General features: G+C 35.3%; 2 protein-coding genes across 9 annotated transcripts in view; one reads left to right on the top strand and one right to left on the bottom strand.

Annotated features, from left to right (window-relative positions):
* IFT74 (intraflagellar transport 74) overlaps positions 1 to 16,344 on the bottom strand; it is a 94,798-nt gene that overhangs the window by 44,758 nt on the left and 33,696 nt on the right. For 5 of the 6 annotated variants that reach the window (XR_014820543.1, XM_005654488.4, XM_013986009.3 and 2 more), the window contains 2 exons: positions 3,827 to 3,965; positions 1,964 to 2,026 (listed from right to left, as the gene is read on the bottom strand). Coding sequence is in view for 5 of the 6 variants with exons in the window: in XM_005654488.4 (XP_005654545.1) it covers positions 1,964 to 2,026; positions 3,827 to 3,965 (202 nt within the window). In the remaining variant the exon portion in view is untranslated. The remainder of the gene's footprint in view (positions 1 to 1,963; positions 2,027 to 3,826; positions 3,966 to 16,344) is intronic. The other variant, XM_084983319.1, reaches the window with a different exon arrangement.
* Positions 1 to 16,344, top strand: part of LRRC19 (leucine rich repeat containing 19) — a 34,548-nt gene that overhangs the window by 15,629 nt on the left and 2,575 nt on the right. The window contains exons 2-5 of one of the 3 annotated variants that reach the window (XM_084983328.1): positions 5,978 to 6,079; positions 11,135 to 12,603; positions 13,942 to 14,455; positions 15,829 to 16,014. In XM_084983328.1, the coding sequence (XP_084839454.1) occupies positions 12,484 to 12,603; positions 13,942 to 14,455; positions 15,829 to 16,014 (820 nt within the window). In that variant the 5' untranslated portion in view covers positions 5,978 to 6,079; positions 11,135 to 12,483. Of the gene's footprint in view, positions 1 to 5,977; positions 6,080 to 6,110; positions 6,184 to 11,134; positions 12,604 to 13,941; positions 14,456 to 15,828; positions 16,015 to 16,344 lie in introns of those variants that run through there. The other 2 variants (XM_001928301.5, XM_084983332.1) reach the window with 2 other exon arrangements.

Genomic DNA, 16,344 nt, shown 5'->3' on the forward strand with positions numbered 1-16,344 from the left:
AAATTATTTTTTTCAATAGCAAATTTTCAAAAGAATGATTACAAAAGGAGTTCCCGTCGTGGCGCAGTGGTTAACGAATCCGACTAGGAACCATGAGGTTGCGGGTTCGGTCCCTGCCCCTGCTCAGTGGGTTAAGGATCCGGCGTTGCCGTGAGCTGTGGTGTAGGTTGCAGACGCGGCTCGGATCCCGCGTTGCTGTGGCTCTGGTGTAGGCCAGTGGCTACAGCTCCGATTTGACCCCTAGCCTGGGAACCTCCATATGCCGCGGGAGCGGCCCAAGAAATAGCAAAAAAAGACAAAAAAAAAAAAAAAGAATGATTACAAAATACTCATGTTTATTTCTTTTGCAAGGTAGATGACGGCAATCTTATTTACAGTTATTACTAATCCTATCATCATGATAGATATCAGAGGAAATACATAGGAATACATAGGAAATCAAGAAAAGCAGGCAAGAGTTAATGCAAACAGTATATTGAGTTGCAAAGCTCATGAGAAGGTAGTTTACAGAAAAAGAAATTCACTGGCCAACAAATATATAGAGATACTCAACATCTTGCATAAATTAAAACAAGACAGTAATTTTTAACTATTAAAGTAGAAAAAATGGAAAAGGTGGATAAGCATGCTATTAATAAGTATGGGGGAAATAAGCACTCTCATACATTAAATCTAGAAGTAGAAAATGGAATAACTTTTTTGGAAGGCAATTTGTCAATGTCACAACATTTTAGAAGTGTGTACTTTTTGCCCCAAGAAATTTATCTTGAGATATAGTCAAAATAACTTTGCAAAGGAGTTCCTGTTGTGGCACAGTGTGAATGAATCCAACTAGTATCCATGAGGATGTGGGTTGGAACCCTATCCTTACCCAGTGCGGGGGGAGGATCTTGGCATCGTTGTGAACTGTGGTATAGGTTGCAGACGCAGCTTAGATCCCATGTTGCTGTGGCTATGGCTGTGGCGTAGGCCTGCAGCTGCAGCTCCGTTTCAAGCCCTAGCCTAGTAACTTCCATATGCCACAGGTGTGGCCCTAAAAAACAAACCAAAAATAATAATAACTTTGCAAAATGTACAATAAAATGTACGTTTTCTCTATAACATTGTTTTACAATCTCAAAAAACTATAAACAACCTAATCACCTACAAGGCTATGCTATATATAGTCATACAATGTAGTGATACAATGCAGTGATTTCAAATAATGAGGTATATAGATATCTTAAGAACTGATCTCAGGAAGTTACCATTGTGGCTCAGTGGTAACAAACCCAACTAGTATCCATGAGGATGTGGATTTGATCCCTGGCCTCCCTCAGTGGGTTAAGGATCCAGTGTTGCGGCGACCTGTGGTGTAGGCCACAGATGTGGTTTGGATCCTGCATTGCTGTGGCTGTGGTGTAGGCTGGCAGCTACAGCTCCAATTTAACCCCTAACCTGGGAACTTCCACGTGCTGCAGGTGCAGCCCTCAAAAGAAAGAAGAAGAAGAATTGATCTCAATAAACATTCAAGAGAGAATGTTAAGTTTTGAAAAAAAAGGCTTCAGAAAGCACATCAAGTGTAAATCCCACTTGAGGTTTTCCATAGCAGTAAAACCAAGATAGGATTAAAGGATTGTTGTGAAGATAAAATGAAAATGCTGGTGACATATGTAGAGTAGTAGTAAGCACTCAATAAATGTAAGAGTAATTCTGTCTGGAAAGGGAGAAAAGAAATAGGCATTTTTAGTTTGTGGGTACTTCAGGACTGCAGAATGATTTCTTCTATACAGGGCAGGAGTCAGTAATTGAATCTACTTTATTACTAAACTATGATATTTGTGGCCCTGAATAGAAAAAAAGTTATTATACTCCTATTAATAAATTGATAAATAAATATGTACCTAAATAAGTTCTATTAACATATTTAGCTAAATTATATTTTGTAACTAAGTAATATGAGAACTTTTGATTTTATACTTACAGATTCTAAGCTCTCTTTTTTCATGTTCAGTGAATCTAATTGCTGCTGAAGTGTATCTATTTCCTAAGAAGGGGGAAAAAAGCAAATATGTAGGTGAATTACAGTAAGAATAATGTGTTTCTTTCTCAACATTTCAAATATTAATTACAGAGTAAATTCTGTAAATATTTTCAACCAATATCTTGAGTTGACTAGAATTTATTAACATTCATTATTTCTATTTTTGCCAATTTATTTCATTATTCCTAAAAACTTTGCCATAATCTAACTTTAAAAATAATTTATGAACTTGTCAAAGGCAGCCAGACAGTGAAATCATCACTGTGTTCTGAGAATATTAAATACCAGAAGACTTCAAATTAATGGTGTTAACTGTTTAAAGTTATAAACATATAAAATGAATCTGAAAATTAAGGAATCTGTGCACATGTATACACTTTGTTGTATAGCAGAAATTATCACAACATTGTAAATCAAATATACTTCAATAAAACTTGAAAAAATAAAAAAATATTCTTGATTTTTTAACCATGTTTTCTTATCTTTTGCCTAATTTCTCTTAAGGCAAAGACCTATAGCAATTTACATGGCCCACTCTTAGGGATAATATGCATGAACTGTTTACAGTTGACCCCTGAACGAAACAGGTTTGAACTGCACATGTCTACTGACATGTGGGTTTTCAAGAAATATGTACTGCAGTGTTATTCCATCCATGGTTGGTTGAATCTGTGGATGTGGAACCACTGAGGACGAACAACCAACTGTACACAGATTTTGGACTGCACAGGGGTTGGCATGCCTAACACCTGAGTTGTTCAAAGGCCAACTTGAAAAAAAATCACTCTGCAATATTAGCTATATTTTGACAGTATTTTGGTATTTCTATAATACTCTTCCTTCAATGTTTCACTATATTTTATTAATCCTGTCACAAATGAAAAGTTATATTAAATTGTGAATAAAGGACTATCAGAGAAACTAGAACTACATTCATTACTGGTATTTGTGGGAACTAATTCTCTGTTCAGGACATGTGTTTGGTTAAGGGACATCTGTGCATGAAAGGGCACTACCTTGCAATTCTGAGTCATCACCATGACTGAATGTTGGGAGGATTCTCAATATCTCATTAGCAGGCACCCAAATTGCTTATTGAAAGACCATAGTTAGGGAATAAGAGCTATTCAAATTAAGGACACAGCAAGAAAAATACTTGCTTTTTATTAGGTAGGAAGAAAAGGAAAGAAAGTAAATATCCATATGACTCTAATGTATGAGGCTTTTTAATATTTTCATTAAAACTTTGTTAAGGAGTTTCCATTGTAGTTCAGTGGGTTAAAAATCTGACATAGTGTCTGTGATGATGCAGGTTTAATCCCTGGCCTTGCTCAGTGGGTTAAAGATTCGGCTCTGCTGCAAGCTGCAGTATGGGTCGCAGATGTGGTTCGGATCTGGTATTGCTGGGGCTGTGGAGTAGGCCTGCAGCTGTAGCTCCAATTCAATCCCTAGTCTGGAAACTTCCATATGTTGCAGATACAGCTGTAAAAAGAAAAAAAAAAATAGTTCATTAAAAAAGAGAAGTGTTCATGTATCTTTTATTACCTACTAAAATGAATGATGCATAGAACTAAATAATACAATAAAAGCTAGGTTATCATACAGTATAAGAAAATGAAGTCTTCTAGATGAGTGTTTCCCAAAGGGAAACATCCATATGAATCATATGGGGACCTGATTAAAATGAAGACTGAGCAGTAGGTCTAGTCAAGCTCTCAAGGGATGCAATGCTGCCCACCTTCAGCCCACATTTATAGTAGTAAGACTGCTATATGGCGGGCACAGAATAGTAATCAGAATTACCTGCAACAATTTCTCATTTGTGTTTTTCATTTCTATGTACTTGACTTGGTTTTCAGGAGACATATTTTTGATAATGTCCTCTGCTGCTTTTTTTTCCTGTTCAATTTCTTCTTCTACACTTCTAATTTGTTTTTCCTTCCTGAAATCAAAAGTATGCAATATTCCTCTTACTATATTGGGGGAAAAAAATCAATTAACTTCACTTAGTCTCAATGAGATAGGATACTTAAAAGATATTCAACCATAGTTCAAGATCTAAAAAGTCCTTGTAAATGTACACAAAAATTCTGTTTGACTTGTACAAAATTTGGTCCTATCAACACAGACATACCTTTCTCTTCTCAATCCCCTAATCCTCTATTTCCTATTCCCCAGTTTACTTCACTTTCTTATAAAAAAAGACAAAGAGGAGTTCCTGCGGTGGTGCACTGGTTAAGGCATCTGTCTAGGAACCATGAGGTTGCAGGTTCGATCCCTGGCCTTGCTCAGTGGGTTAAGGGATCTGGGGTTGCCATGAGCTGTGGTGTAGGCTGCAGACGCGGCTCGGATCCTGCCTTGCTGTGGCTCTAGCGTAGGCCGGTGGCTACAGCTCCGATTAGACCCCTAGCCTGGGAACCTCCATATGCCTCGGGAGTGGCCCAAGAAATGGCTAAAAAGACAAAAAAAAAAAAAAAAAAAAAAAGACAAAGGTTATTACAGAGAATCCTTAAAGCTTTATACATATGAGTTTGGATTTGCACTTTTTGTTATCATACCCTCAAGACAAATAAGACAGTTGAATTTTAGAATAGTGGTTTTCAAGTATCTTTTAGCCACAGAACTGGGGAGTAGGGAGAAATACAGCACAATTTGATGTAGAAATTCATAGCTTTAGATTAACAATATGTTTTACTTAATTTCCTTTTTTATCTATTGCTTTAAAATTGATATTTCACATATTATCAGCTAAACTTTAGTACTGAAAATAATGAGCTAATTTTCTTAAAATATAATAGGAACATTACAAATATAATCATATAAGAGGTAGTAATTAAATTAGTTATAAACAATAACAGTCTTTACCATATAATCACAAGAAATACAAGTGATATGCCACTTATTACCTATGCAAGATCAATTATCAATAGGTAGAAAAAAATTCTGCTTTAAGATGAATTCTCAATATCATAATTTTCTACCTTAAGTTTTGAAATATGATTATTTTATTCAATCTCTTTCAAACATAAGTATCAACTTTTACAGTTTTCACAATCATTAGCTAAGCCCCATAGATCTACATATCCCCTCCGCACTTTACATATTCATACTCTATTACCAGAATAAGAACATCTAAACTTAGAATTTTCCTACAGACAACATCTCATAAGAACCAAATAAAAGTTGAACATCATGAAACAGACAAACTAGAATTTCTATTTATTTTTGTCTCATTGTTGAATAGGAAGTGATGTCCTCATTTTGAACCTCAATTACTATAGCATAATAAATGTGTTTGCTGCTTCTACAATTTACATGGATGTATGTATGGGCTCATAGAAACTTCAAGCAGAGATTATCTATTTTAATCTCTTTGTTTCATAGATTAAGGACACTGAGGCCCAGAGGAGTTAACCTATTAGAATTAAATTATTCTGAACTCCATGATTATTTATTACCAACAATGAATCTTAACCATGTTTTTGCCCAATACATGTCCTAGAGTCAGATGGGAACTAATGTTGTAAAGTATTCCGTTTTACAGAGGGCGAGTTACAGCACAAGGTAGGTAACTGATTTTCTGAAGACTAAACAATGGCCAAGGGTTGGGTCTTTTGATGCTTTGAGCAGTCCGCTCGTGTTATAACTTGGTAGTAAAACCACCAATGATGGTGTCATAAAAATGAGTAAACAACAAAGTTGAAACTCAGTGGAATATAAAACTTGGAGGTATCTTTTCAACTTGAATCTTTCTAAATACAAAATACCTTTAGGACCAACACTTAAATTATTTTAGCAATATAGATATATTCAAAGTATGCATTCTCAATATTATATACTTTAACTCACAAAGTAAATTTGTTAATATTTAAATTTTTCAAGAGCAATTAAGAAACACAAAGGTTACGCAAACCACCTTACTTGTTACATTAAAAAAGTCAAAGATGACTTTAGGAAATTACTCCTCTAGTCAATCTTTTGCTAAAGAAGTCTAGTTTCTTTTCTTTCCTTTTTTTTTTTTTTTTTTTTTTAATCACCTCTTCACTGGGTACAAAGGTTAAAACAAAGTGAAGTGCAATCATGTGACACTTTTTTTTTTAATGGTGTAGAAGAAAGAGAGTAGATTCCTTACTTACAGAGACAAAAGAAAAAAAGCAAAGGTAAGATCCTATATACTTAAAGGTTTGATGGTGGTTGTTGAATTTTTTAAAGTCATACTTAAATTTGTTAAGTCTATACAAAAATCTTTGTCTTTGATAAGTGATAAAAGAGTAGGAAATATCATTGTATTTTCATAGGCTCTGCCTTAGACATTTAAACCTGTGACATGGGCCAAATTATTTTTCTTTTGGAAAAAAAAAAGGTTTCATCTGGCCTATCAAATTTATAAGATCTTTCTACTTTGAAATATGTTAATCACAGAGCATTCTGAAGTGATGTTGACTTAAAAACAAACTTATAAGATGAAAAAATACTGACCACCAGGTGATAGTTGTTGAGACTGGGTAATGTCTATTTTCTTACATTTTCTTGAAATTTTTCATTATAAATTTTTTAAATTTGCAAAGAAAAAAGGGCCTATAAAATGGTTAATTACAAGAGAGAATTTAATTGTGAATTATTACCTGATTCCAATATAATACATGTATTCTGACATAGATACCTAAAATATTTATTAATGGCAAAACTATTTTATCTACACTTTATGTAACAAAACCAAAATAACTGCATCATTTTATTTGATGGTATATAATAGTCATATAAAGTAAATGAACAAAAACTCCTCAGAAATTTGTCCTTGAACTCCATTAAGAACATTGTTTCTTTTTCAGTATATACCATTTCCTTTTGCGTAAAGCTTTTTCGTAATGTAGGTTGTGGGCTATGTAAAAGGGCACTTAATTTTGCAAAATAACTTTTTAAAAAACTGATATTGGAGTTCCCGTCGTGGCTCAGTGGTTAACGAATCCAATTAGGCACCATGAGGTTGCCGGCTCAATCCCTGGCCTTGCTCAGTGGGTTAAGGATCTGGCTCTGGTGTAGGCTGGCAGCTATAGCTCCGATTAGGCGCCTATCCTTGGAACCTCCGTATGCCGCGGGAGTGGCCCTAGAAAAGGCAAAAAGACTAAAGTAAAATAAAATAAAATAAAATAAAATAACTGATATTCCATTTGTTCTCTAATTTTTGCTCTCTATTTTTAATCACTAAACTCAAACCCAAATATCATTTCAAAATATGTTTCAAATGGAGAAAAAAATTACAAAGGAAGAAAAAGGCAATAACAATTATTTCCTTTTAAATCAACTTTTTAAAAATGGTAAATTAACTCAAGGACAATTTCTGCATAATCTATCACCTAGTTGGTCTGTTGATATGACATCTTCAAGATAGTTAACAATGAGCAAATGCTTCTAAGGGTTTTTCTACTTAGTGCTGTGATGATCAACATCCATTTCCTCTTCTAATGTTTCCCCTCTCAAGACATACATATACACGAAAAGTGCCATGGACTGTGTGGGCTCAATCAATGCCCTTTCATAGCTTTAGACCTAATAATTCTTTAGATTTGTTGACTGCTTTCTTGTACAGAATCTACCAGAAGCTCTGAGTATACATAGTTTCTAACTCTAAAATTTATCAAATAGAAAGAAAAAACAATTCCTTTTCTAACCTTTATGATTTTACCTACTTAAGCATATCAGAGAAAACAATTATTAGTGTTAAGTATATGATAAAGTTAATAAATACAAGACAATTCTCTGTCTCCATTTCTACAAGGTCTCATAGTCCTGCATGATCTCCTTTACCTTCTCAAGCTGATTATATTCCACATTAGCTTTTGGTTCACTTAATTTTCTTTGTACCCTATTTGCCTCCTTTAATGACCCCTATCCTGTTTATCTCTTAAAAAAAAAAAATAGCACTTCTCCCTTACCACTACCTTATCCACATGGGCATTCTACAAGAGACCTCGATAAGGCCTTCACTATACCACTGAAATATAGAAAGAGGAAGCTGCTAGAGATCTCTAAACATGGGTAAACTACCTTTTATATATGATTTAAGGATTCCCCTTTTGTGGGCAATATTCTGGAATTAGTGATAACTTGAATTCATTTCTTTTTTTTTTTTTTTTTTGGTCTTTTTGTCTTTTTGTTGTTGTTGTTGTTGTTATTGTTGCTATTTCTTGGGCCGCTCCCGCGGCATATGTAGGTTCCCAGGTTAGGGGTTGAATCGGAGCTGTAGCCACCGGCCTACGCCAGAGCCACAGCAACGCGGGATCCGAGCCGCGTCTGCAACCTACACCACAGCTCACGGCAACGCCGGATCGTTAACCCACTGAGCAAGGGCAGGGACCGAACCCGCGACCTCATGGTTCCTAGTCGGATTCGTTAACCACTGCGCCACGACGGGAACTCCTGAATTCATTTCTGATTCTAAAAGGGATTCTATTAAGATCTACAGCCAAATTGTAAAATCTAGAACACTGGCTTTTTCTTAAAATTTTGCCATGGAAAGGAAGAAAGTGTAAAGGGAAGAAATAAACAGATTATCAAATTGAAGGCAATGAGGAAGTTAACTAGAATACACCAAATACTGACATAACAATATATTCCTCATTGCTAATGTGGCAACAGGCTTTAGTAACTTGAAATTCTTGTTCACTAGTTTCCTACTTCCCACTCTGACTGAATACATTTTCCCTAAAAATCACAATCGACTAGTTACAACAAATGCTGTAAAGGCTCAAAAGACTAAATTTTAGAAAATCACTAAGAATGATAATAGGATATATTCATATACATTCAAACAGATCATTCGTTTGCAGCACAGTTTCTAATGCTGACTTTGAGAAAACAGATTAAAAACAGGAAGCATCAAGGTCATAGGATGACTAAATGGAAAGTACTTAGCAAGAAGAATTTATTCAAATAAATGGCATTTTCCAGTTAATCATGGCATGCTGAAGGTACCCACTAACTTTGATGCCTGCCCCAAGCCATACTAAAATGAAAATAAAAGGTAATACGATGTACATAAACTCATAAAGATAAAGAGAATGGAAGAGGGGGAAACAGCAATAAAATCAAGAAACTAGAAGGTTAATAGTTAAGTGGACGCTGACTAGGAAAGCAAAACTTTCCCAGACCAGCAGTGGGGAAAGCTGAGAAGTCACCTGACTTACACTGCAGAACCCCTAGTGGCTCAGAAACTGGCAGCATCAGATATTCTGGAAGTAGAGAAGGAGGGGCTGAAAGACATTTGAAAGTCTTTCTTTCTGCCACTGACCAGCCAGGTAAAGTTCCTCTCCAACGTAAGCAGAAGAAAAAGGCTTTTTTTTTTTTTTTGCTTTGGGGAAAATAAACAGAATCCAACACTAGGCACAAGTGACTTCAGGGATGTTATGCCACAAGCAGGGAAAGTAAGTTAAAGTTTATATACTAAATAATTTGATAAAGCCACCTTTTCTACCACTCAGCTCTCAGAATGCTGGCCACTTGGCCTCATCTTTTCAGGCAGTAGATCAGAAAAGTTGGAGTTCCCGTCATGGCTCGGCAGAAATGATTCTGAATAGCATCCATGAGGACACAGGTTTGATAACTGGACTTGATCAGTGGGTTGAGGATCCGGTGTTGCTGTGAGCGGTGGTGCCGGTCACAGATATGGCTCAGATCTGATGTTGCTGTGGCTTTGGTATAGGCCAGCAGCTACAGCTCTGACTGGATCCCTAGCCTGAGAACTTCCATATGCTACAGGTGCGGCCCTAAAAGTGAAAAAAAAAAGAAGTCATTTTGGGGAATCCAACCAGCCCAAGAGAAATCATCTAAAGACAATGACATTTGTATATTCACCAAGAAAACAGTCCATCAAGTTAACTCTACAGTAAAATCTAAAATTAATAATACTCATACAAATGCAGTTTCCAAGGCTATTCAAGGAAAAAGAAAACAACAAAAGATATAGCAAGAAAAAGCATTCATACCACAGTATGCTACTAAAAAAATTTTCAGAGAACAAAAAAAGCTTTTAGAATTAAAAAGATAACAGGAAAAAGAACATTTTAATAGAAGAGTTTGAAAATAAAGTTGAGGATAGCTTCCAGAAAGCAGAGCAAAAATGCACAGAGATGAAATGTAAGAAGAGTAAAGATAAAAAATTAGAAAATCGGAGTTCCTGTCGTGGCGCAGTGGTTAACGAATCTGACTAGGAACCATGAGGTTGCGGGTTCGGTCCCTGCCCTTGCTCAGTGGGTTAACGATCCGGCGTTGCCGTGAGCTGTGGTGTAGGTTGCAGACGTGGCTCGGATCCCGAGTTGCTGTGGCTCTGGCGTAGGCCGGTGGCTACAGCTCCGATTCAACCCCTAGCCTGGGAACCTCCATATGCTGCGGGAGCGGCCCAAGAAATAGCAACAACAACAACAACAACAAAAAGACAAAAGACAAAAAGACAAAAAAAAAAAAAAAAAAAAAAAAAAGAAAATCATCCCAGGGGGTCCAATACCTAATTAGAGGGGTTCTAGAAAGAAAAGCAAATTTTTTTAATGAGGAAGAAAATTATCAGTACTATCAAGGAAATAATTCAGAAAATTTCCCAGTTTCCACATTGGAAATGCCCATCAAGTACCCAGCTGCATGAATGGAAAGACTTTCACAAAGAGTCATGAAATTTCACAATACTGATTTTAAGGCTATATTGAGGAGTTCCTATTGTGGTACAATGGAAAGGAATCTGACTAGTATCTATAATATCCATGAGGATGCGGGTTAGATCCCTGGCCTTGCTCAGTGAGTTGGAGATCTGGCATTGCTGTGAGCTGTGGTGTAGGTCACAGACGAGACTTGGATCCCGTGTTGCTGTGGCTGTGATGTAGGCCAGCAGCTGTAGCTCCAATTCAACAATTCGACCCTTAGCCTGGGAACCTCCATATGCCACAGGTGTGGCCCTAAAAAGCAAAAAAAAAAAAAAAAGATGTATTGTACGACACAGAGAATATAGCCAATATTTTATAATAACTATAAATGGAGCATAACTTTTAAAAATTGGGAACCACTATATGTATACCTATAACTTAAATAATATTGCATAGCAACTATACTTCAAAAAAATAGCTTTGGGGTTTGAGGTTAAGGGGCGAGAGACATAAAAGGATCAAGAATTAGAAATGCATAACATCACAGTTCTTAACAGAAATAATACAGTCATAATTGGTTGAATCCAGATGTGAAACCCATGGAAATGAAGGGCCCACTGTATTCATTATATTACACCATTTCATATAAGGGACCCAAGTATCCACAGATTTGGTATTTGTGGGGGCTCCTGTAACCAATCCCCCATGGATACTAAGGGACAACTACACTAGAAACCCAAAGACAATGGGGCAATGCCATCAACATTGTGAGGAAAAATTATTTCCTACTTAGAACTCTATTTCTAGCCAAAATATCTTTCAAGGCCTAAAAAAAATTTCCTCCTATGAACCTCCTCAGGAAGCTAGTGCAGGATGTTCCACAGAAAAAAGGCAGTAATCCAAGACAGGGCATTCTAGAAAACAGGACTTTAGTAACAACGACAACAGAGAAACTCTATGATGAGGGTTGAAGGAGAGTGGAAGTCAAGAGCCGTGGTAGTGGGCCAAATGATCAACTCATCCAGATCAGAGCATGGCAGCAGGCTCTGGGAGAGACTTCTTTAAGCAAATGAAACAGAGTAAATATCTAATATGCATGAACTATTGAGAGATTTGCTAGGAAGAGTTTAGATATAAATCCTTGAAAAAAAAAAAAAACCTAAGTACATGAAAAAAAGTGCAATTAATTAGAGGAAAAAAAAAGGGTAATAAACCCGTTACAGGGCTCAGTCATTGATAGCTTTATCTATATCTGATAGTATAAACTCTGAACACTTTTCTAACCCAAAATACAAGTGACTATGTTTAGAGAGTGAAGACACAGCTTTTATATACATTTGATGTATTGGAGGTGAAGGTAGAAGTGTTTGAAAGAAAGCTGAGGACTCTCATCTCCTAAAGTGCTAAGTCAAAGGACAGTATAAACAGATAATGCCTCAAGTGGAAAAATCAAGAAATAGTAATATAAGATATACTTAAAGTGGAAAAATCAAGAAATAGTAATATAAGATATACTTAAAGTGGAAAAATCAAGAAAGAGTAATATAAGATATATTTAAACAATATAAGATATACTTAAAAATATTTCTCTGGACTTTGTTTTGTGCACATGTACTTCAATTGTTTTAAAGTTCCTCTCAATAGATCTGGGAACTAATGAGACACCTGGTAAAACACTGTTATCTTTCATGCTCCCCAGGAGCTTTTGGGAGGGTGAAGGGATATTTACTTGATTCACATTTTATATATTTTAGGAAAAAATAGATTTAAAAGGGGAAAAAAGGAAATCAAAATGTCCTCAAAAATGTCTAATGTTCTAGTCTCCTAATGAGATGTAAATACCCTCTTTTCCATCAGGCCTGTGATATGAAAACCATAAGCATCACAATATTGTTTTGGCTGCTCTCCATCCTATTATTATCAGATGAAAGCCAGACTTCTAAAATAGTAAGTTTTTACAATCAAGGTGATGAAAATATTTTCAAGGGCACACTTTGTGTAAATTTAGTAAAATATTCCAAGGCAGTAAAAGAAAGAAAAAAAAGTTCAAGCTATCAAAATGAACTCTTTAGTGAGCTGTGTATACTCAAAACATGGGATCTCTGAGCTAGATTCTAATTTGACAAAAGCAGTTTTCATTTTTTTAAAAAAACTGAATTCTTTGAAAGTTGATTAAAGGAGAAACCTGTGGAATTTCACTATGAAATTGAGATTAGTTACAAAACATGAAAATCATGCTTTAAAATGTAGGGAGCATTTTAAAAAATCACTATTTGAGGGAAGTTGCTGTTACATTATTAATATTATTACTGGGGGCACATTTCAACTGCAAAAATAGTCAAAACAAGAACTATTTCTTTGGCTCTATATCCATGTAAGGAAAGCACTTCTTCATGTTGCCTGGCACATTAAATCAAGGGAAAGGGAGTGGGATGGACTGGGAATTTGGGGTTAATAGATGCAAACTATTACCTTTAGAATGGATAAGCAAGAGAACCTGCTGTATAGCACTGGGAACTATATCTTGTCACTTATGATGGAGCATGATAATGTGAGAAAATGAATGTATGTATGTGTGACTGGGTCACCTTGCCATAGTAGAAAATTGACAGAACACTGTAAACCAGCTATGATGGAAAAAATAAAAATAATTTAAAAAACAAAATACATGGCTCAATTTCTGTTACAAGATAAATATTTTCTTTTAAAACACAAAATTTTGAGCTGTTAACCCTATAGAATTATTATTGAATATTAACTCATAATTATTTAAAAGTCCTAGGTATAGTGTGGGGCTATTAACCCTATACAGTTATATATTGATTATTTTGTAATTATGTAAAAGGTCTAGATATAGTGTGGGTAGCTCTACTGACTTTTTAAAATTACATTATTATTTCCTCATTATAAATATGAACCTTGCACACTGAAATACTAAATAGGTTAAAAGAATTTTTATTTATCATTTACTTTCACATATACAAATGGCAATATGCCAATCTTTTTTCTTTCTCTAATGACTATGTGATATTAGTTGGATGATACTTGAATGACAAAATAGAATTTTCTTGGTCAATTATATATATCAAAATTTCCTTAGTCTTCAGTATTCCATCCCAATATAAATAGTATTTGCTTTACCTTTTTCATATTTTAACACCAAAAGATTAGATTTTTTTTTCTACAGGTATTTCCTTCCCATACCTAATTGCCTGGACATGAAAATTTGGGAAATTCTGTTAGTATTCCTCCTTATTAATGCATTTCTAATTTTCTCTCTTTTAGGAAGTCACGTATAATTACACTGCAAAGAATTATACTTTGATTCCAGAGAATATCAATAAAGATGTTACTATACTTGATCTCAGTTATAATCAAATTACTCTGAATATTACAGACACAAGGGTTCTACAGACTTATTTTTTACTCACTGAGCTCTATTTGATTGAGAATAATGTCATTATCTTACATAATAATAGTTTTGGTAAACTCTCCAATCTAGAAATCTTAAATATTTGTAGAAACTCCATCCACATAATTCAACATAATGCCTTTATAGGCTTAAATAAACTAAAACAGTTACATCTCTGCCAAAACAAAATATTACAACTGAATTCTGATATATTTATACCTCTAAAAAACCTGATACTACTGAATCTGCAAGGCAATTTGATAAGCTATTTTGATGTACCACAACTGTTTCATCTGGAATTCATAATTTTATATGGAAATCCATGGAACTGCTCTTGTAGTCTACTGAGTTTGCAAAACTGGTTGAATACATCAAATGTGACACTAGGTAAGCAATCATAATTTAGTCAAAACCAAAATGTGATTGATTTTTGGTTGTTCTACCCCAGAAAAGTCTCTCGTTTCATGTCTTAAGGAAAAGGAAACTATTCCTGCATAAGAGGAACAGGAAGAAATGCTGAAAAGCAGTTGTTGAAGAGGTGCTCTTCCTCTGCCTCTTTTTGAAAAAATAAAGGAGAAGAAAAAGTATATATGTGATACTGTCACTTTATATACTTAGTTTGTAGTTTTGATACACAAAACTCTTTTTTTTTTTTTTTTTGGTGCCACATCATATGGAACTTCCCAGGCTAAGGATCAAATTGGAGCCCCAGCTGCCAGCTTACGCCACAGCCACAGCAAAGTAGGATCCAAGTTGCATTTGCGACCTACACCACAGCTCAAGGCAATGCCAGATACTTAACCTACTAAGCGAGGTCAGGGATTGAACCGCATCCTCATGGGTACTAGTTGGATTCGTTACCACTGAGCCACAACAGGAACTCCCACATAAGACTACTTTTTAAAAATACTTCCACTTTTCTTAGGCTATCCTGTTGGAGAAAAGGTGAAAACAGGTACCCTGCTTTCTAAACTGCTCAACATGTTCCAGATGCTCAACCACAATTTTAATCATAACATCTTTTCTAACACAAACAAACTAGACAGTAAACAGATACTGCACTTAAACTATATTTATAAAATAGCTTAATAAACGGAAAACGATGTGTTTCCCCCATGGTGTGTTGTAGGCAGATACAACAGTTTCTTTCTTATATCTTTAATGATAACAGATGTCCAAAAATTTGATGGGAGTTCCCGTCTTGGCTTAGCGGAAACAAACCCGACTCATATCCATGAGGATACATGTTCAATCCCTGGCTCCCCTCAGTAGGTCAAAAATTTGGTGTTGCTGCCAGCTGTGGTGTAGGCCAAAAGCTGTAGCTCTGATTCAACGTCTAGCCTGGGAACTTCCATTATGCCATATGTGTGGCCCTTAAAAAAAAAAAAAAATTATTAAAAGACGTCAGAGTTCCCATTGTGGCACATTGGAAACAAATCTGACTAGTATCCATGAAGATGCATGTTTGATCCCTGGCCTCGCTCGGTGTGTTGGGGATCTGGCTTTGCAATGAGCTGTAGTGTAGGTTGCAGATGCGGCTCAGATCCTGCATTGCTGTGGTTGTGGTACAGGCTGGCAGCTACAGATCCAATTCAACCCATAGCCTGGGAGCTTCCATATGTCACAGGTGCAGCCCTAAAAAGCAAAGATTAATAAATAAATAGATAAATAAATAAAACAATGTCAACATTAATAATTATGATTACTAACTATAATAATTTTATTTTCCATAATAAATCTTATTCTTTCTAATTTACTAGAAAATGAAAACATCACCATGTGTAGCTATCCAGATATCCTGAACCGCTACAATATCAAAATGGTACCTTACGAGGCTAACTGCTACTCAAAATTTCCTTCACCTATAACTGCAGACCTTTATCATTTTCAGTCCGTTAGAGATTCAACATTTAATAGCTCTTTGAACAACTTAACAAGTAATTCAGGTAATGTACTGGTTTTCAATGTTAACATTTCTGAGGATAGCATACTAAATAAACTGAGGTAGTTTTCATTCTTTTTCTGCATTTTAAATTTCTGGAAACAATGTAAAAGAACAATTCCTCCAGTAAACAAAAGATTTACAAGATAGTGGGTTTCTAAACTAGGCTCTGTCAGTCAAATGTCTGTGACTCTATCAGTCAAATGTCATTATGCAAATTATATAACTTCTCTGAGCCTTGGTATTGACAAGTCACATCACAATTCTTAATAGGTATAAATTTCTTAATTTCTTATAAGATATATAAATCAATAATGTCCCTAAATAAACAATA

The sequence above is a fragment of the Sus scrofa genome, chromosome 1, assembly GCF_054392235.1.
Source record: "Sus scrofa isolate SSC_HxYL_T2T_F1_AM1 chromosome 1, Sscrofa_HxYL_maternal_Yorkshire_Landrace_v2.0, whole genome shotgun sequence".
Taxonomy (NCBI): domain Eukaryota; kingdom Metazoa; phylum Chordata; class Mammalia; order Artiodactyla; family Suidae; genus Sus; species Sus scrofa.